The 19,825-nt window shown below is 54.1% G+C and overlaps 1 protein-coding gene across 4 annotated transcripts in view; it reads left to right on the top strand.

Annotated features, from left to right (window-relative positions):
• Pacsin2 (protein kinase C and casein kinase substrate in neurons 2) overlaps window positions 1-19,825 on the top strand; it is a 113,041-nt gene that overhangs the window by 81,438 nt on the left and 11,778 nt on the right. For all 4 annotated transcript variants that reach the window (XM_058574290.1, XM_046429341.2, XM_046429343.2 and 1 more), the window contains exons 2-5: window positions 1,487-1,625; window positions 12,751-12,907; window positions 14,672-14,907; window positions 16,093-16,248. In XM_058574290.1, the coding sequence (XP_058430273.1) occupies window positions 1,566-1,625; window positions 12,751-12,907; window positions 14,672-14,907; window positions 16,093-16,248 (609 nt within the window). In that variant the 5' untranslated portion in view covers window positions 1,487-1,565. The remainder of the gene's footprint in view (window positions 1-1,486; window positions 1,626-12,750; window positions 12,908-14,671; window positions 14,908-16,092; window positions 16,249-19,825) is intronic.

The raw sequence follows: 19,825 nt of genomic DNA, 5'->3' as shown, positions 1-19,825 counted from the left end.
AGTTTTAGGTTATTTTTTAATTTTTTTAAAGAGCGAGCGAGAGAGAGAGAATGAATGAATTTCAACATTTATTTTTTAGTTATCGGTGGACACAATATCTTTGTATGTGGTGCTGAGGATTGAACCCAGGCCGCTTGCATGCCAGGCGAGCGCGCTACCGCTTGAGCCACATCCTCAGCCCTAGGTTATTTTTTGAAAACGTGTTGGTATAATGGAGAGAACACTACAGGGTGCTAGGTATTTAACCTCCGGGAGCATCAGTTTTCCCATCTGTAACACAGACAAAAGGAATGATAGTAATTATAATTACTTTATAACCATAATGACAATAGTAATTAGTGTTCACAGTTTTTAGTGTGGATCAAGTGTTGTTCCAAGCTCTCTTTGTATGTATTTGACTCACAGCAATCATGTGATGTAGGTTTCATTATTATCTCTCTTTTATAGATAAGGCAATTAAGTCACAGAGAGGGTAGGTAACCTGCCCACTGTTGCCCAGCTGTAAGTAGCAGCTCTGGGATTGGTGCCTGGGCAGCCTGATTCTAGTGCCTGTGTTTATTACTATATCTCTAGATTGTCTCCCAAGAAATGGTGAGGATTAATGGATGACATAGGGGCGGTACCTAGAACAAAGCCTTGTACCTTGTAGGTGCTCCAAGAAGGAGCATAGCTGAGACCAGCTCCTCCCACTGCTAAGCTAAGGCACTGGCCTCTTGGCTCGGGAAGTCCCTGTCTCACCTGGGCTGCATGCAGGTTGCCCTGGCAAATCCATCTGTGCTATGAATGTGGAGGACCCTCCATCTTCCTGCTAGCAGGGGAAATGATTGCTCTTTGCCTGGGCCTGCCTTGAGTCTGTTACTCAGAAATGGTGGGTTTGTCTTTCTCTTTCTAGTTAAGCCTCACACAGAGGGTTTGAGACTAAACTGGTGTGAATTGGGCTTTCTCTGGTTGAGTCCATCAAAATGGGGAGTGGGATCAATGCTTAGCCAAAGCGGAATGTGGTGGAAACTCTGGAGAATGAGGTCAGGTGTTGAAGGTGGGCTTGAGTCCACCCAGGTTTCATCCAGTCCTCGCCCCTCCAGATGGTTAGGATGGGCTGGGGCAGTCCTGACCCAGGGGCCCTGCTCGCCACTTCCACATATTCTCCATGCATGATCTCTGTCCTTTCCTTGAGGGATGGGGAAGGTTATTCAGCCAGGGTATCAATCGTGTTGATCTGAGAACACAGACTGTTCTTCAGGGAGTTCTTTAAGCTTTTCAGGAAGATGTTGAGGTTTCCTCCATAATATGGAGACAGATGGAGGAGCTTGTGCTGTACACAGGCCAGTGCCCAGAGCTGCTTACGTTCATGACTTTTTTTTCTTACCCAACAGAAACCTTTCAGCCTGTGTGGATGGGCAGTGGAGAGCATGGAAGTTCTGGATGGGGTGACTTCCTTTTTCCTTGAGAATGGGAAATTGCAGTGACCTGTGCTTTTCCTCCTTAGGTGTGTCTGCAGATCTTGAGCATCTGAAGCTGACCCCTGAGTCCGGGAGCTTGCTGCTGCTGCCTCACCCTTTAGAGAGATGTCTGTTCCCTATGATGACTCCGTGGGCCTGGAGGTGTCCAGTGACAGCTTCTGGGAGGTAAAGCCTGGCACCTTGCTGGTGATGCAGAGCCCGGCCTCAGTCCTGGCAGCCTGTGTGTTGGTCGAGATGATGAGATGAACACACCCAGAGGCCGCCAGGCACTTGTGGTCAGGTCTGGATGGCAGCAGGGAAGGGGCGGTGTTTGCCATTGGCCAGTTCAGGCTCGCCTTCACTCGCAGGGAGGTGACGCTGGTCCTGCTGGGAGTCGGGTACCTGAAGAGGTTGGGGACCTTTTTCATTCTAGATGTTTCCTTTTCTGCTTAGCAATTTTGTGACCAGGAGCAACATAGGCTGATGACCCAACTTAGCCTGAGGCAGCTTTACTTTTGTTGGAATGGAGACACAGACAGCTGTGATGTGACATCATGCTGCAGGGTGCAGGCAAGTGGCCAGAGGGCTGACCACACTGCCCTTGAGCCCGGTGCAGCATCTGCTTGCTGCCCTGTGCCTGTGAGGAACTCCCTTCCTGGCTGCAGTGTGAATGTTTGTGTTGTGTTTTGTTCCAGAAGCCATTCTTCCTGAGCCCCACTTACTTTTCCTGCTCACTGCTGAAAGGAAAGTCAATTGGGTTGTTGTTTGGGTGGTGCTGGGGAGGGGACCCAGGGCCCTGCACATGGGAGGCAAGTGCTGTACACTGAGCTACACCTCCAGCCTAAAAGTCAGCTCTTGATCTCCTGTTGTCCCTGGGGCAAGACCCCTGGAGCTTCTTGGCAGCTGTGGACTTCATGGAAAAAAGCAGCGCCCTGCAGTGGAAAAGACCTGGGCGTGGGTTCCAGCTAAGCCGCCACAGCTGTGTGACTGTGTGACTGTGGGCAAGTGGCTCAGCTCATCCGAGCCTCAGGGTCTTTATCTGTAAAGGTGGATACTGGTCCCCAGGGAAGACTGCCAGATAAAGTGGGACAGCCATCAGCATCGCACGGGCGCCCTCCTGACACAGGCGCTCTGGTGACGGAAGTTGAGGCTGATGTCCTGGTGTTGGCCAGGGACAGCAAGAAACAGGGTGTCAGTTTGTGGCAAGTCGAACACGTCTATGTTATGATTTAATGGGGATGGGAGATCTCAGAAGCCCAAGGTTTGAACCGAGGGGCTCAAATGTCCATCATTTGTACTCTCCTTTCCTGTTCCAGTGAAAGGCCCCAGTGGACTTTGGACTAAATCCTTCATTCCAGGATGAGTATGACCTGAGCCTGGTGCGGTGGTACATGCACAGTCCCTGCATTCCGGGGGCTGAGGCAGGGGGATCGCATGAGCCCAGGAGTTCAAGGTCAGCCTGAGCAAAGTAGCAGCCTGTCTCAAAGAGCTGCTTTCTGGAACACGAGAACATGAAGGGTTCTTTCTTCCAACCGGACCTCTGTTTCCTTCCCAGGGAGCACTTCCTCCAGGAGGCCTCCCTGGACCATTCCTGGCCAGCGTAGGCAGCCTTTGTGCCTGCTCATCCCGCATGTTGTATGGTCACTGCTTGCTTCTTCATCTGTACTATGAACTCCCTGCCAGCAAGGACTTGTTTCTCACATGACAGTCTGGGACTTAGCAGAGAGCCCGACTGAAGGGAGGAGTGGCCGGGGGTGCGAGTTGATCTGAAAGGATGAGGCCAAACTGGGTGGTGTGTTAGGACTGCTCTCGAGATGCAGACAGATATTTGGAATAAGATATGTACTTAGATAACACTGAGCAGAAATCACTCTTTTTCTCTAAGCATTTATAGAGACCTGCTAGGCACCACGCCCTCTTCTGGACCTGGGGACACAGCATGGATAAAGCAGACAGAGGGACTAAAATGGTCCTAGTTGGAGGCTGTGTGGGTCCAGCAGAAGGCCCTGCCTGCCGACTCGGGTTGGGGTGGCCCTGGGCTGCCTGCTCCTAGAGAGCGGTGACCCCCTGGCCCTGTCGTGTCCCAGGCAGGGCGCATCAAGCTTATACACATGGGTGGTGTGCTTTTGATCTGTGACCTTTTCTGAGGGCATGTTAAGCTTCAAGAAGTTTAGAAATGGAAACCAGGGCTCTTGGTTGGTTTTCACTGCACCAGGCCCTGTAGTCCTTCCAAGGCTGCAGCTGCCTCTTTACAGATGGGAAAACCCAGGCTCAGAGTAGTTTAGGACTGCCGAGTTCGTGTAGGGAAAAGGTGTGGAGCTGGGATTTGGGCACAGGGCTCCCTCCACTCGTAGCCTCTGCCAGAAGGGAGTCATCCTCTGTAGTGGTGGCCGCGCGTGAACACAGCAGGGTCCTCTGTGGGCTCAGAGAGGTGAGAAGGCCTGATTGGCTTCCCAAGCAGTTCCGTGGCATTGCTGGGCCCTGCTTCCCAGGTCGGTCGTAATGATTACTGAGAACCTCCACGAAGAGCCTCACAAGGCACATGACACCCTCTTCCTTTTTCCTCGACAGAGACTCTTTACCCTGCCTGATGTGACACACGCAGCATAAGCATGCTGCACTTGTTGGCAAGTGCACAGTCTTTATTTGAGGTTCTTCATATTTCTAGGAGAGTCACATTGCTGCTGATGGCCTTTGGTCACTCTGGGACTGCTAGACAGGCTGCTGTGGCCTGCTCTTCAGAGCTCTGTCCCTAGATTTTTAGGAGTAAGTTGTGTTCTTGTGAAGTTCTTTTCAGCCAATGAGATAATGTGGTTTTCCTAAGATCCTGCACTTCTGTGGTGGGTGAATGTCTCCACTTTGGTCCTTGGTCCAGATGGTAAGGTGGTGTCCTGAAGGGTGCTGGGCTCCTAGACTCTGGGGCTGCCTTTGTCATGGCCTGATTTGTCTGGTTCTGGACCTCATGACTTACAGAATTAAACCTTCTGAAAATTCCTCTGTGATTTTACAGTTCAGAAGACATACATAGGAGCCGTGGCTGGATGCCTCTGACAGCATCCAAACATCAGCGCCGGGCGTTGGCTGGGACTTTGATGTTAGAGCAGAACTCAGCCAGTGCTGCCCTCTGTCCAGCCAAGGGGTTTTTGAATGGGGATTCTGGGTTTTCTCCAGGCTTCCTTTATACTTCTTGGTCGTTCAGGTGAGCCTGTATGAGTTGAGCACTCACCATGTGCCAGACCTGAGCTTGGGACATGTCCCTCAGGTGAATACGACAGGGACAGTTTCCGTCCTCGTAGAGTCCACAGCTAGCATCAGTGCCCTGGGTTCCTTCTGTTTTTCTGTTTTTTTGTTGTGGTGCTGAGAATGAACCCAGGGCCTCTCACCTGCTGGGCAAGTGCTCTACCCCCGAGCTGAGCCGCACCCCAGCGGGTTTTGTTTTATGTTGAGCAAGATCTTGTCGGGTTACCCAGGCTGTCCTTGAACTTGCAGAGCTGGGATTGTAGGTGTGCAGTGCCACGCTGGCTTATCAGTGTGTGCTTGGTAGCCTTTAGCACCCTGCTGCACCTGGCCTTGGCTGCTGTCCTGTGGCGCAGCAGGAGCAGGGTGGACCTGTTGGCTTGTGATGCCAGTGCCTACCACTGGGCGTAGGACAGGGAGGTACTGAAGGTCCTCCCAAGAGCTCTCTCCCTGCTGAGCCCAGTGTGTCCTCTGCAGGAGCCTGGGTTCAGGTGCAGAACTGGCCAGTTCTAGCAGGCAGCCACTGGACCTCCAGACAGCTCACTGCATGCAGGGTGGACACCACAGGGTAGAGCAGGCATGGCTGGTGCCAGTCCCCTTCACCTAGCTGCCCATTAAGAGTTGAGAACCAGCCAGATGGTTTATTTTAGCTGCTGCCCCAAGCATGGATTCTGTGGGTGTGGTTTCGGCTTGGGCCCTCCACGGGCCCCGTTTGCAGCCCTCCACGGGCCCCGTTTGCAGCCCTCCTGAGCCTGTGCACTCACTCACTGCTAGTGCTAGGGAGAATCGAGTCGTGCTTTTAGTGGGGAAAGGAAAGGTAGAGTTCAGGGTGCATCCCCACAGGGTAGACTCCACAACCAGGGTGGCCTGCTCCTGAATAGGGACCAGCTGCCCGTGCCAGGTGCCCACACGCTGGTGCTGACTGGCACTGGACCAGCAGCACTGATCAGCATGTTGAATCCAAAGCCTCTGGTATCAGGGCAGAGCCAGGTCTAAGGGGCTTCTGAACCCAAGGGGCCTCTGTAGCGCCAGCTTTGCTCTTACCTGGGCCCTCAGTGGTGTGTGTGAGCCTGGCATGTGGTGTTAGGAGTGGTGGCGGAAGTAGACCCTCCTAGGTGCGGGCAGCCTCCTGGCTGTCCACAGGGTTAGAGTGGCTCTGTACTTGCCTCCTGAGAATCCAACACTTCAGGGTTGTGCCATTGGGACACCACTTCTCTGAAGAAGAACTTTCTTTTCTCCCTGGGTTTCAATGATTTGGAAGTAACTGTTTAAGGGGTTGGAGACACATTTCCCTTTCTAACCAGTAGAGTTTAGAGTGGGAGAGGCCTTTAGGCTCAGTGACACTGTAGTAGCTTGGCTCCATTGTTGGTTTGGGCTGGCAGGGTGAGGTGGAGGTACCCAGGTGCAGTCAGCGGTGCCGCAGTCTGGCTGGGCACAAATCACGAGCCACTGAAGCAGGAACAAACTTTATTTCTGAACTCCACCAGCATACTCCACACACGCTCCCCGGGAATTCTCTCGAACGCCACCCACGCTGCTCCTCCAGGAACCACCAACCGGAAAATCCCTCCTCCGGCACTTCCCCAACCAATGGGAACTCTCCGGGAATCCCCACGAGAACTCCAAAGTAGCAGGCCGAGGTGGACAGCAGGGGTCTAATATACACAGCTTAACATAACCATTATCATCTCAATGGCTTGCTGGCGTCACCTCTCAACCACTCCGTTCTGGCAAAAATGCCATGTGTCATTCCGGACTCGGCTATGGCTCTCAGCATCTCCCCCCTTCTGTTTAATTAAACACCAAGCATGTGGCTTAGGGACCATGTCTGTTAGGCTGTCCAGTACTACATATGGTCCTTACCCGTCATCGGATGAGCTGACCTCAAGGCGTCAGCCTCCTGCCTTAGGTTGGTACCACTGCAATTACCTGTCACTGACTACCGGATAGGCCTATGCACCAGTGGGGGTGGTGAGGTTCTTTGCCTCACCTCTGTTGGCCCCCAAATTTGGCCATCACTAGCAGAAGGGAGGAGGATACAGAAATGCCACGATACCAAGCCAATTGATGGCTCCTATGGAAAAATTGTACCATCGGTGACACCATCAGCAAAGATACGCCAGCACTACCACAATTCGCTGCACCAACAGATGGTTCACAATGCATACAAGTGATACATAGTCCAGGCAAGTTCTGCAAGCAGTTCAAAGCAGAGGAATCTATCAATATGTCCATTTCCTCCCAAAGTAAATCGACTCCTTGATTGAGCATTACTTATTGAGTTATTATTCATTGATGCATCAGTTTATACAGTTTACTGTGATAGCTGTCGAAGAAGCTGTAGTTTGGTTTTATCTTTGTCTTCACCAGCACTGGGATGAAGATAGGAATTCTGGCAATGATGGCTAAAAAAAATTATGTAACATTCCAACAGGCACTAAGAAAACAATTTTCTGAACAATTTACATTATCCTGAACAGAATTATTAAATATAATGAAAAGGGAAGGTGAAAGAAAACAGATCTGTTAACCTCCTTATTTGTTCACATATTAAAACAATCCTCAACAGCTGTTTACCCAATTTAAATTAAACCATTTAAATCACGTGAATAAAAAAAAATTTGGATCCATTTTTTCATGAGTGCTCCTCATATATGATATATGGACATACGCACATACAGACATACAACACAAAACACAAGTGTGCACACATAACATACAACACATAACACAATAGTAAAGGCCTTGTAGCTTTACACAGGTGAAATCTCCATTGCAATGTTTAAAAACTCCCCCGTCAAAAAATAAAACTGATCAGAAAAACATTAACCTAGGTCTGTATGATCTCAAAAAATAAAATAGAACTTCATGGTGTGGGAAAAGGCAATAATAAAATAGATATTGAAAAAAGCATCCTGGTTACCACCTGGGTTTGACTCTTCTTTGATATCCCATCCTTCTGGGTGTAGGGTGGCGAGAGTCATAAGTAGACGGGCATCAGGCTTTGGGGTCCAGGGCCAGGGTAGAGGTAGACTGAGGTCAGGGACAAGGGAACTGGGAGGGTGCAGGGGCAGGTGTTCCTGGAGGAACCCCCAGTGGTGATTCCCTACCAGAGGGTTTGGCTTTGTACCTTAGGGGCTGGCCCCGACCCTGGTGTCTCCAGGATTGTTCCTGCCTTCTTCTGTGGTTAGTTGGGGGATGCTTTTGGGTTTCTGCTGAGAGCGGCCAGCCTTCTGCAAGCACTTACCCAGGAAAAGGATCTTGCCATCCCGTGTGGCAGCCAGGTGCCTGCCATGCATCAGGCACCTCGCTCGGGTGCAAGGGATCGTGAAGAAGACGACAGTCCAGCCCCTCCACAGCCAGGGATCATGCTTCTGCTGTTTGCCGGGCAGTTGACTGAAGGACAAGTGAAGTTGTGCATTTCTGCCCAGGAGACCAGGAGGCATAGGGGAGTGTCGGGGTGACTGCTCGCAGGTCTGGGGTGTACTGTCTGCGTGAGCACCCGGGCGGGACAGTGCGGGGGTGGGCTCCTGGGCACCACATGCCCTGCAGGCACTGGGCACAGCAAACCTGCTCAGGAGGAAGGAGTTTGGCTCAAAAATAGCTTTGTTTAAACATCCTTCCTCTCGGCAGTGTTTCTTTTCCGTGTTCTGCCTTTGGACTCAGGATCTGCAAGTTGAAGTTTCTGGGTTACTAGTTCATCCACTTTCTAGTTTGTCATCTTGAACATTTTGATTAAAGATGGATGACTTAGTTGATCTTTGAAGTTGTGGAAATCTGGGGTTTTTGTTTAAAACTATCAAAGGACAGGCTGCCTTTGCAGGATGGGGAGCCTTATCTTCTTCCCCCTCCCACCTGATGAACAGCAGATCCTGGAACAGAGGGTGGGGCCACCCAGTGGGGGCAGGAGCCAAGTACCCAGAGTTGAGACCGAAGGAGGCCCCAGGGAAATAGCAGTAGTAGTGCTGGGTCAAAGTCAGCCAGGAACTTGCAGATCCAGCTCCGGTGGGCTGGACACGAGGCTGTTGGTGAAGCCATGGCTGCAGCAGCAGGCCCAAACCAGACCCTCTCAGGTGCTGCAAGGTAAAGAGCATCACCCTGTTTTGCAAATGGGGCCCCAGTGAGGTTTGGTGTTGTCTGGGATGGTGTTTCAGGGGAGCACCCAGGTGAAGGCTTAGGACACATCGGGATCGTAGGGTCGGGTGGAAGGAAAGTTGGAGACAGGAATTTGAGGATCTCATAAAAACAAGGATTCAGAGAGCACAGTTTTCTAAACATAACCCTTAGTGTCTTTAAGCATGTATGACAAATTTCACAACTCCAAAATCAGTTGTCACCCCTATTTGGAAAGGAGGATTCAGAGGAGGGCTTGGAATGGGAAGTCAGAAGGTTGCCTGAGATGGGGAGCCCTGTGCTTTTACCAGGGGAGACCCTACAGGTAAGTATAGGATGCAGAATCTGCAGAGCACCACCCTGGGGAGAAGGGACTCCGTCCTGAGCCCTGCAGCCTGCCTGGGACACCAGTGGGCTTGGGACAAGCTAACTCTGGCCCTGGACTTCACGAAAAGATTTGTAGGCTGCAGTGCAGGAGCAGCGAGGCCCTGCTGGTTTGTGCTACGGTTTTTCCACCAGAGATGTGACAGAGCATGTGGAGCTGCTCATCTGTCCCCGAGGAGTTACTGTGTGATGACGCATGGAGAGTCGAGTCTTTTGAACAGTTTGTGGGCAAAAGCTTGTGGGACTCGCTGGACTAGACTTGTTAAATAAAAGGCCTCAGGTTATTCCATTGCCTGTGCCTCTGAGCTCTCAGCAACTCTTTGGTCCCCTCCTCCGTGGAACAGAATCCCAGCCTCTGCGCCATTTGGGTACCGAGAAGACACTGTGGAGTGCCCTGTGTGTGCCTAGCCTGGAGGATGGAGAGAAGGAAAGCTGCAAGTCTTCCCTTGCAGCCTACATTTTAATATATCTTGGTGTGTGGCAGCACAGCCCATTCAAGGGGACCGGGGTGCGCCGGGCTGAGCGCGGCAGGAGGCACGCAGAGGGAGATGTGTGCACTCAGGCTGCGCTGGTGGTGCTCACTCCTCTGGGCTGCCCTGACCACCAGAGTCCCCTTCCCATCTGTACTTGTTGTTCATCTGGCCCTCAGTCCCACGAGGGTGGTGACAGTTTGTTCTCCATTACATTCCTGCACCTCGCAGATGTTTGTTAAGTGTCTGTGGGCGGCCAGAGGGTGTTGCCAGACCCTCAGAGGTTGAAAGTTAGGAATGCCGTGGTGGCAGATCCGGCTCAGTTGAGATCCCAGAATTGTGAAGGCTTGGAGTCATCCAAGCCTCGCCTCCTCGCCTCCTCGCCTCCGCCCCCCCCCCCTGCCCCGCCACCCCCAGGCTGAGTGGACAAGATGATTGAATGGGAACCAGAGGCCAGGTTGAGTCAAGTGAGTGCCGGGTGGGGAGCTGCCAGCCTGCAGTGGAAGTGCCTACTGGTGTCCTGCTCTCCCAGGCTCAGCTTAGACCCTGCCTTTCAGCTGAAGGGGCAGAAATGCAGAGAGGAGGCTCAAGGTCACACGTTTGGGGCAGGGCCAGATCAGCGCTGCTCCCCTTGTGAGAGCCAGAGGGCAGGTGGAAGCTATTTAGCCCTCTTGTCGCCATCTGTAGGACTGTAATTAGGAATCCCTGAAAGAGTCATCTTTCACCCTTGTCCTCCCAGCCTGCAGAGAGGGCACTAGAGCTGCTCGACCACCTTTCTCAGCTTTGGCTGTACTGTCCGACTGTGGGGTCCCTGGGCTTGCCTGGGAGGAGGCTTAGAGCAGCTGGCTTACTTTGAACCTCCTCACCAGGGTGGAGAGGGCAGCTGTGGTACTTCCACACACGGTCACAGGTTAAGTGACATGGTTGTTCTCAAGGTAAAATCAAGGGCATCCTAGCAAGTGGTCTTAGTAGGGTGCAAATTTGGGGTTCTTGGGATGAGCCTCGTTGGCATACAGTGGAGAGAGGAGCGAGGTCTGTGCACCGCTTGGTGGCTCTATGCACTCTCTCATCGTGGCTCCAGTGGTGGCCCCAAGGCCAGCACAGTTTCCTCAGCCACCTCCAGGACCACCGACAGCTTGCACGGAAGCCTGGAGTGTGTACTGGCTGAGAAAGCCTTCCCGCCTGTGACTGCCTCAGGTGTCCCCAGTCCTCAGCTCCTAGTTGAGCGGGAGCTGCAGCTGCACTGTGTGCTGATGAGCCTATCAAAGTTTGGCTTGTGGGGAAATCCCTTCCTCCCGGGCTTTTGGAGAGCCCACCGCCTGCTGTGATGGTCAGCGCCTGCCTGTGTGAGAACTGCTCGCAGCAGGAGATGAGAAGCCGCTCTGCATCCCAGCTCCATGGCAACCGTGGAGGCTGCCTAGGCCTGTGATTATCTTTTCTCCTCTTGCCTCCAGCTCAGCAGTACTGAGCTGTGTTTAATCAGGGTTTGTTTGTTTTTTCATCCAGCTGTAAGTGTCAAAATGATAGCAAGGCCCCATTTTAGGAAAAGTAGGTACACTTCTAATAGGTTGTGAAAACACTTGGTTTTGCCTTGGGAAAGGGCCTGCTGAAGTTTGGAGCCACAGCTCACGTGTAGCTCCGTGTCTGGCTGAGCTGCTGGCCTTGCTGAGGAGTTTCCACCAGGCCACGCCCAGGAGGAGGGGCGTCTGTGGAGGGAAGGACTAGGCACAAGGCAGGGGTGGTGGGCGGGGAGGGGGTGGTGGTGGTGGTGGTGGTGGTGGGCGGGGAGGGGGTGGTGGTGGTGGTGGTGGTGGTGCAGATCTGTTCCCTCGCCGTAGCAGATTGGCTGGAAATCAGGCGGTCCTCTGGAGAAGCTGCCCAGGCAAATTACCTGTGGGGGTTCTGTGCTGGGCAGGGGTCATCCCAGCCTGTTTAGAGCGCCGGCCTCAGGGGACAGTCCTTCTCAAGGCGCCACAGCCCTTTTCTCTCCCCTTGCCATCTGTGCGCAGGGCCCAGGGGCTGTTCCTCTGCAAAGTCTCACCAACGCCCCCGCCTTCTGGCAGACCCACCCACCCACCCACCCAAGCCCTCCTCCTCCACTGGCTAACCCAGCTTAGGAAGGGAGAGACTCAGGGGTGCTGTGGCCACTCCACACAGAAAAGGCATGTGTCCATCCTGTCCTCTAGGAGCTTCCAGGCTGGCCCTGAACAGAGAACATCCTGGTGGTCAGCCAGGCAGAGACTGTTAGAAAAGGCAAGATGGATGAGAATTTTTAAGACAGTGGAAGAAAAAAGAATGAGAATATAATAGATCCTTGCTTTTGTCATTTCCTCTGGGTGCTCCAGGGTCAGCTGCCCTATACCCTTGCAGATCAGTGACTCAAAGGATGAAATATTAAATATTTTGATTTCACCCCAAATTACACATTAAGGCTATTTCAATTATAGTTTTATTATTTCTAATTTAGATGAGCTAGTTTCTCCTTTCATATGTAAAATAAGCAGTCAAAACTCACCTTGCCCTTGACAAAGCAGATAAGAATTAAACTTGTGGGAGTCTGTCCTTCTGCAGCCACTGGAAAACCTACCTTTAGCTCCAGCCCAGCTGCTGCAGCTTTGAGATCTCAGCCTGGTTTGCTTATCTGTGAAAAAGAGGTGGTTGTTCCTACTTGGTAGCAGGTGGCAGTGGTTGGAGGTGTGCACTTCCTAGTCTGGTGCCTGGCTGAAGCTAGGTGCTCAGTAAGGGGGAAATGGCGTTTATTACTAAAACTGGCAAGTGGTAATCGAGCATGTAATGACATCAGAGCAGGTTTACTTACAAGTCACCTAGTCTGGGAAGCCGTCCCTGGCCCCTCCGTCTGCCTCCCTCCCGGGTCACAGGTGGCTTTCTGCCCAGCACCTGGCTGCAGTGTACTGAGGAGCTCTGGTTTCCTGAATTGCGCCCCCCTGTGGTAATACAGGCAGGGAGACTATTGTCCAGCATGCAGGGTGTCTTTCAGACTGTGGGGAGGGGGAGCCCGGCCTGGTGGCTTGCCCTGTAGGCAGCAAGGGGCTGGCAGGTGAACAGCTGGCTGGGCGTCCGCCCCACAGCATGGCTCTGTCTCCTAGGTTGGGAACTACAAGCGGACGGTGAAGCGGATTGACGATGGCCACCGCCTGTGCAGCGACCTCATGAGCTGCCTGCATGAGCGTGCGCGCATTGAGAAGGCCTACGCGCAGCAGCTCACCGAGTGGGCACGGCGGTGGAAGCAGCTCGTGGAGAAGGGTAGGGAGGCTGGCCCTGCGCCAGGCGCTCACTGGGGCTCTGGGGAATGCTCCATGCTCTCTAACCTGTGTCTCCCAAGATCTGGGCAGTAGGATACCTTACATTTCTGCGGCTGTGATTTTTCACGGGGCTGGTGGGAGCCTTTCGCCCACTGCATGAGCTTTTGTCCCTTTTCCTTGGGGACTCTGAACTGCTCTTTGCAAATAGCCCTTGAGCCTCCTGTTCCAAAGGCTGGTCCGCAGGCACTCAGCCTTGATGGCCAGCTTGGAACAGATGCTGGGGCTGACTTGTGAGGAAGCTCCTGTCACCTGCAGGTGCTCTGCTCACAGTCTTGCTTTCTCACACCAGAGCTGTTCATTTCTAAGCCCAGATCAGGCTAGATGGTGACAACTGGCTGGCTTTGTAGCTGCGAGTCTTAAAGGGAGTGACTACAGTGTCACATGGTGGACTTTTGTCCCTTTGCCCTCCCTACCAACATCTGTGTCCACAGATGCCACTGTGAGGGTGGAGCCCACTTCCCAGCCTAGGGGTGGGACTTGATTGAGTTCCTAGGAGGGACACAGCGTAGAGGAGCTTCTCGGGGGTGCTTGGGGTAGGCTCTCCCAGGGCCAGCTGACCTCAGAGGAGCCAAGCAGGGAAGCCAAGCCCCTGGGCATGGGTTCAGCCCTGCTTGACCAGGTGCCTGTTCCTTCCCTGGATGCTGAAGCAGGTCATTTAAGGGGCTTACAGCACAGCCTGGCACAGGGCGTGTGAGCTTTTGTCCCCTTTCCTTGGGGACTCCAGACTGTTCTTTGCAAATAGCCCCTGTTGTAGCCCTTGTCACCTGCAGGACACACGCAGGCTTGCTGGCTCAGAACTCGGGTTCGGGGCTCAGGTTGTAGAGAGGCACATAGCCCTGGGCGGGGGAGACCTCCCTCAGCCAGTGGCAGCCCTCTGCTGCCTTTCTACCGCTGTCAGCGTCCGCCCTCGCCCGGGTGTCTGGAGGGCACTGTGACTCAGACAGCAGGCTGCCCTTTTTGCAGTCCCCTCATTATGCAATCCCAAGGGATTAATGGTTCAGAGGGGCCACACTTCTGCTGTTCCCAAGCATGAGTTGTGTGCCCCACTCCTCTGTCATTTCTTGGCCCAGTCACTGCTACTCCCTGTGAATACCTCAAGGACCTGGCCAGGGTCTCATTTTTACCCTCAGCTTTGTCATAGCTCTGCTCTTCCCCTGCCGGGTCCCCTTATCAAAAGTGACAGACCAGATTAAGTTTCCTTCCTGAGCATTGTGGACCAGAGCAGCAAGGAGCCCCTGAGGTGGTGTAGCCCCCGCTGCACTGCGGAGATTGCCATCTGGGCCTGTCTCCTGCTCGCCTTCCTCCCCTCCTCCCTCCTCCCTCCTCCTCCAGGGACAGGATTGGTCCTGCCAAGGAGACAGGCCTCCATCCCACAAGCATTCTGGCTGCTGCTCCGGGCTGGGAGCCTGCCTGGGAGGCTGACAGCGCTGGCCAGGGGCTGCCTGAGAGCCCCGCCGTCAGGTGGTGTGGTGGGTGCAGAGCAGCCTGGGATAGAGGGGACCCATTTCAGAAAGCCTCCCCTTCTCTGGCCATCTTTAAGCAAATTAATGCCTCCAAAGTATAGAAATTTGCATTTTTAAAGAGCTCATTGCCTTAAAAAAAGGAAATGCGTGTGGGCCAGTGTTTCCATGTGAACAGCTGCAGGGTGACAGGAAATCCCCGACACCAGCTGCGGCCAAGTAACCCAGTTCTTGTCCCATGCCAGGGCCCCAGTATGGAACGGTGGAGAGGGCCTGGATGGCGGTCATGTCTGAGGCGGAGCGGGTGAGCGAGCTGCACCTGGAAGTGAAGGCCTCGCTGATGAACGAGGACTTCGAGAAGATCAAGAACTGGCAGAAGGAGGCCTTTCACAAGCAGATGATGGGAGGCTTCAAGGAGACCAAGGAAGCGGAGGACGGCTTCCGGAAGGCCCAGAAGCCCTGGGCCAAGAAGCTGAAAGAGGTGCCTTCCTCCCGCAGGCCACTGCTGGCTTGACCTCTGTCCTGCTGGCCACCCCACCACCAGGGCTCTCTCCCGCCCACACTCCCAGGAGCTCGTGCTGCTGCCTTAGCCATGGGAGGCCACAGATGGTAGAGGAAAAGCCACCCCTCAGCCCAGAGTCTGAGTGACTGACATTTACCCAGATCCCAGACACGAGTGCTTTATGAACATTCTTTAAATGTAATCCCTACCAGCCCGACTTGGAAACAGGCTCAGAACTGTATATTAGTGGTGGAGCTCAGAGCGTGAGCTCTCACCCCTAACAGTACCTCCCCGACCTGGGGAACTGTCTGCTAGAGAGATTGCTTCCTTTTGGTTTAGTAGAAAGGAGTGACTTTTGTTATTCTTTTGCTTGGGTTTTTCTCCTAAATTTGCAAAGGGTACTGATATTCCATTTTCTAAAATGAGCAACCGGTCACGGAGTCTGTTCAGGCCCCTGCTAGCTGGAGGCCGACCTCAGCCACCCCAGCCCGAAGCTGTGCCCTGCACCCTGCTACAGCCTGGGCCCCCTCCCTGCTGGGCACACCTCCTTCTCCATGTGGCTTTTCTCAGGAGCTGTGCTGCCTGCCCTCTCATAATTGTTCAGAAAATGCCTCCAGTCTCTGGGTTTTTACAGCCATCTTTCTTTTCCTTCTCACCCCTGGGCCCATTCACAGTGGAACTGTTTCCCCTCTCACAAGGCCGATGCTCCGAGTGCCTCTTTCCCTCTAAAGTGAACCTAGGGCTCTGGAGCACACCAGGGACCCGTACTTTGACACCTCCATGCGAGTGAGTGTGGAATCACGGGCGGCAGCATGTGCGCCCTCCTCACCCCCCAACACACACAGCCCGCTTACTCGCCCACAAGATAGCCCCTTTGGAACTTCCCTGACTGGCATGCGCTGGCCTTGGATAGCCATGCCTCCTCCCTGGTGCTCCATGTCCGCTCAGCTGACTTGCTCCAGCCATTTGTGAGTCTGTCGGCCCCCTGGTGTTCCTTGGCTCTTGCCTGCTTTCTTGGTGGTCCTGTTTCAGAAGTAGAGTGCATGGAGCCTGTGCCTCCTTGTGCCTTGGCTCCGCAGCACACACAAGCCCAAGTCTGTGTGACCTCTGGTGAGGATCCTGGACTTTGAGCAACGAGGCCTTCAGAACTCATTCTCCTTGTAGGTAGAAGCAGCAAAGAAAGCCCACCATGCAGCATGCAAGGAAGAGAAGCTGGCTATCTCCCGAGAGGCCAACAGCAAAGCAGATCCATCCCTCAACCCTGAGCAGCTCAAGAAATTGCAAGACAAGGTAGAAAAATGCAAGCAAGATGTCCTGAAGGTAAACTGCGCTGTATCTGTCACATTGTAAGCCTTTTGCAATTGCTTGGTTGGCTGGGTGGGTGTAGAGATAAACAGCGAGAGACACTTCCTTCCCTCTGGGTACTGACCTTACCTCCACTGTGGTGCCTGCCCCAGGAGAGGGGCAGAGCCAAGTGCTGGGCAGGAGGGAAGGAGGTGCCCAGGGGGAGGGTGTATCTTGGAGCCCATAGGAAATTGAGGGCTGGGAGAGGGGTGGAGCTGTCCTGCATTCATGGCAGTGCCAGGCCCGAGAGAGCACGGCAGAGGCTGTGGGAGCCTGGGCAGCAGGTAGTCTCCTTTGATGAGGAGACAGTCAGTGCCCAGGCAATTTGAAATCCTGGGCATGCTTCTGTTTCCCTGTAAAAGAAACTTGTGCCTCCGGGGGTGAGTGAGGAGATGATTTTGTAAAAGTGCTCTGTAAAGTGAAGTGCCCCACAGATCCTGGGAGCAATTCTTCCTGGAAGGTCCCGGAATCACAGGAGTCTAAAAACTAAGCAGCATGTTGTAATTTTGAAATTTCTTGTAAGTGAGGGGCCGGCCCCTTGTCCATGTCCCCCTTCCTCTGCTCTGTGGTGAGGAGCTGGCTGGAGGACGCCCTGCTGACAAGCTGTCTCAGGGGTCTGGCCAGACCTGGCTTTGCAGGAGCAGATGGGCTGGAGCTAGAGAGGGCTGCGCTCCACAGACAGAACTGGAGGCTACACGGAGCAGCAGGAGTCGTGGGCTGATTCCCAGGCCTGCGTCGAGTGCCACCATGCCCTGTGGATTGGGTAGTGGCACACGTGCATTGTGAGAGAGGCAGCCAAGGCCAGAGTTGAAGTCATATGTTGCCCAGTGGCTCAGGAGCAGGGGTTTTGACCCCGGGGCCAGTGCCTTTCCACACTATTCTCCTGCTGGGGAGGAAGCGTGATCCTGTGAGAGTCCATCAAGTGTCAGAGTCCCTTTGGGGAGCAGCGCCTCTGGCCTCCATTGCTGGGGTGGGGCCAGGAATTAGGGGGTTTTGAAGCACTCCAGGTGCCTCCCTGTGGGATTAAATGAGGGACCTGGGCCTACATGCTGGATGTGGGGGGTGCCCCTAGGTTTTAAGTCAAGGAGCAGGGTACGCTGGCACACGCCTGTAATCCCAGCGTCTTGGGAGGCTGAGATAGGAGGATCACAAATTCAAAACAAGCCTCAGCAATTTAACAAGGCCCTAAGCAACTTAGCGAGACCCTGTCTCTAAATAAAATATGAAAAAGGGCTTGGGGATGAAACAACCCACCAGGCACCATGGTACACGCCTGTAATCCCCATGGCTCTGGAGGCTGAGGCAGGAGGATCACGAGTTCAAAGCCAGCCTCAGCAATTTAGCAAGCCCCTAAGCCACTCAGTGAGACCCTATCTCTAAATAAATACAAAATAGGGCTGGGGATGTGGCTCAGGGGTCGAGGGCCCTTGAGTTCAATCCCTGGTACCCTCCAGAGAGGGGGGGGGGGGGGGAGGGAGGGAGAGAGGGAGGGAGGGAGGGAGGAAGGAGAGAAAAGGAAAGAAGGCAAAGAAAGAAGAGGGAAGGGGCCAGGAAGAAAGGAAGAAACAAGCCAAGGAGCGCTCCACCCTGGCCAGAATGGAACTAGGTGCGCTCGAGGGCGCCTGGAAGAAGACGGAGCCGCCTCTTGTGGATCGGTTGTGGGGTGCTTTCATGTTTCACAGACACATCAAAGCCATGCTTCTGCACAACAGAGGTGTAGTGTCTGTAGGGGGTTTCCTCCTGGGGCCTCCCCACCTCTGTTCTGCTAGTGATGCAGATGCCTTGGAGGTTCTTATAGCCTTTGAGTCCTGCGGAGAGCCCAGTTCCCCCGACCCTTGAAAACGCCAGCATTGACTGGTTGCACAAGGACTTGGGTTTGTGTAGCGGCCAGGCAGAGATTGCATTGGGCAATGTCCATCAGAGAGGAAGCTCTTGCGTTTGGTGCCAGAATACTCCAGTGCCCCAGAGGGCAAGGGCTGCCTCTCCATGCAGTTCCACTGGGAACTTCCTGCAAGCTCTGACTGTAGGTCTCCTGAATAATGAGGACCCAGCTTAGCACATGGGCTGCGCTGGGGGAGAAGCGGGGCTCAGCACCATCAGCACAGCCTGGGGGCAGGCCAAGTCCAGGGGTGGGAGCACCGACTGCACTCCAGGGGCTCCCGGGAAGCCACCTGTTTCTAGCTCCTGCCCCACAACCTGGGTGCTTGAGCCCACTGCCCTGTGTGTCCTGTGTCTTCCTGCTGAGCATCCCCCAGCCCTGGCAGGGATGACCTTCTCCTGTACTCTTGGAGGACCCACGCATGGCCACCTTTGAGAGCTCAGGACAGAAATGAGGAACCACAGATGCCAGGAGAGGGGCCAGGGAGGAGCAGGCCCCAGGGGATGGGTGGGACCTCCCCCCAGACGATGGGGACAGGCTTCAAGAAGAGGGACCTCTGCTAGACATGGTGGTGCACACCTCTAATCCCAGCTACTGGGAGGCTGAGGCGGGAAGATTGCAAATTTGAGGCGAGCCTGGGCAACTTAGACCCCATTTCAAAATTTTAAAAGGGCTGGGGATGTAGCTTACAGGTAGACTACTCCTGGGTTCTCTTCGGAATACAGAGGGCTATCCCAGCCCCTGAATCAGCAAAGGGTGACTGGGAAGGGAGCAGGATGGGCAAGGCTAGCAGAGCAGACTCAGCGTCCTGGGGGAGCAGAGAAGGTGCCTCAGAGGCCTGCAGGCTTGGGAGGGACTCGGTCCTTCCCCAGAAGGCCCCACACATGAACAAGGGAGACCAAAGCAAAGTTCCCAGGTGGAGCCCCTGGCTACCCCCTTGTTTCTCAGGGTCTCATGGTGGAGAACCCTGCAGGAGAGAGATGGCCCCAGCCCTGCTATGCCTCCCTTCATGCCAGGGGGCTGCCACCAGAAAGCAAAATGCCCTGGCCAGCAGAGCAGTGGGCCAGCATGATGTGGTGGGGAGAGTGTGGAGTCTGTGGACGAAGCCACTATCCCCAAACACCTGCCTGCCAGGCAGGAGCCTCACATGTTTTCTAGCTGTCCCTGGGTGCTCTTGAGATAGGGATGAAACCCCTTCTCAGGACCGTCTGGAAAAGAGCAGCGGTGTGGGGGACAAGGGATGAGACCTTGCAAGTGCCTGCTTCACCGCCTTTGCGCCTGTTGTTTGCACTCAGAACACTGTGAGGTGGGGGAGTGTGCCCATTTTTTGCTAAGGAAAGTAAGGCTCCAGGAAAACAAAAGAGCTCTGGGGTTCAGCCCCAGCCCTCTGTGGCACTTAGAGCTGTGACTTTGTTTCTATGGTGACTCACTGAGCCATTGCTGCTGGGCACCAGGGCCAAGGCTGCAGGGTGGCCCTTCCCAAAGGCAAAAAGGACAGGTGTGTGGCACGGGTGGCATCATGCACACTGAGCTCTGGAGTGACCCCTGCTTTGCCTGTGTCTGTCTGCCTGGGCCTCACTCCAGTGAGAAGCAGGGCAGGTGCACAGAAGCAGGGCGACTGGGACTGGAGCTTGAAATCCGTCTGAGAGCTCCTGCCCTTTGGGTTTGAAATCC

Source organism: Marmota monax, unplaced genomic scaffold (assembly GCF_021218885.2).
Source record: "Marmota monax isolate L192 unplaced genomic scaffold, Marmota_monax_Labrador192_F-V1.1 WCK01_AAM20220418_F8-fsc00051, whole genome shotgun sequence".
Lineage (NCBI taxonomy): Eukaryota > Metazoa > Chordata > Mammalia > Rodentia > Sciuridae > Marmota > Marmota monax.
Note: the sequence above shows the minus strand (reverse complement) of the source record. Positions and strands in the feature narration are given on the sequence as shown.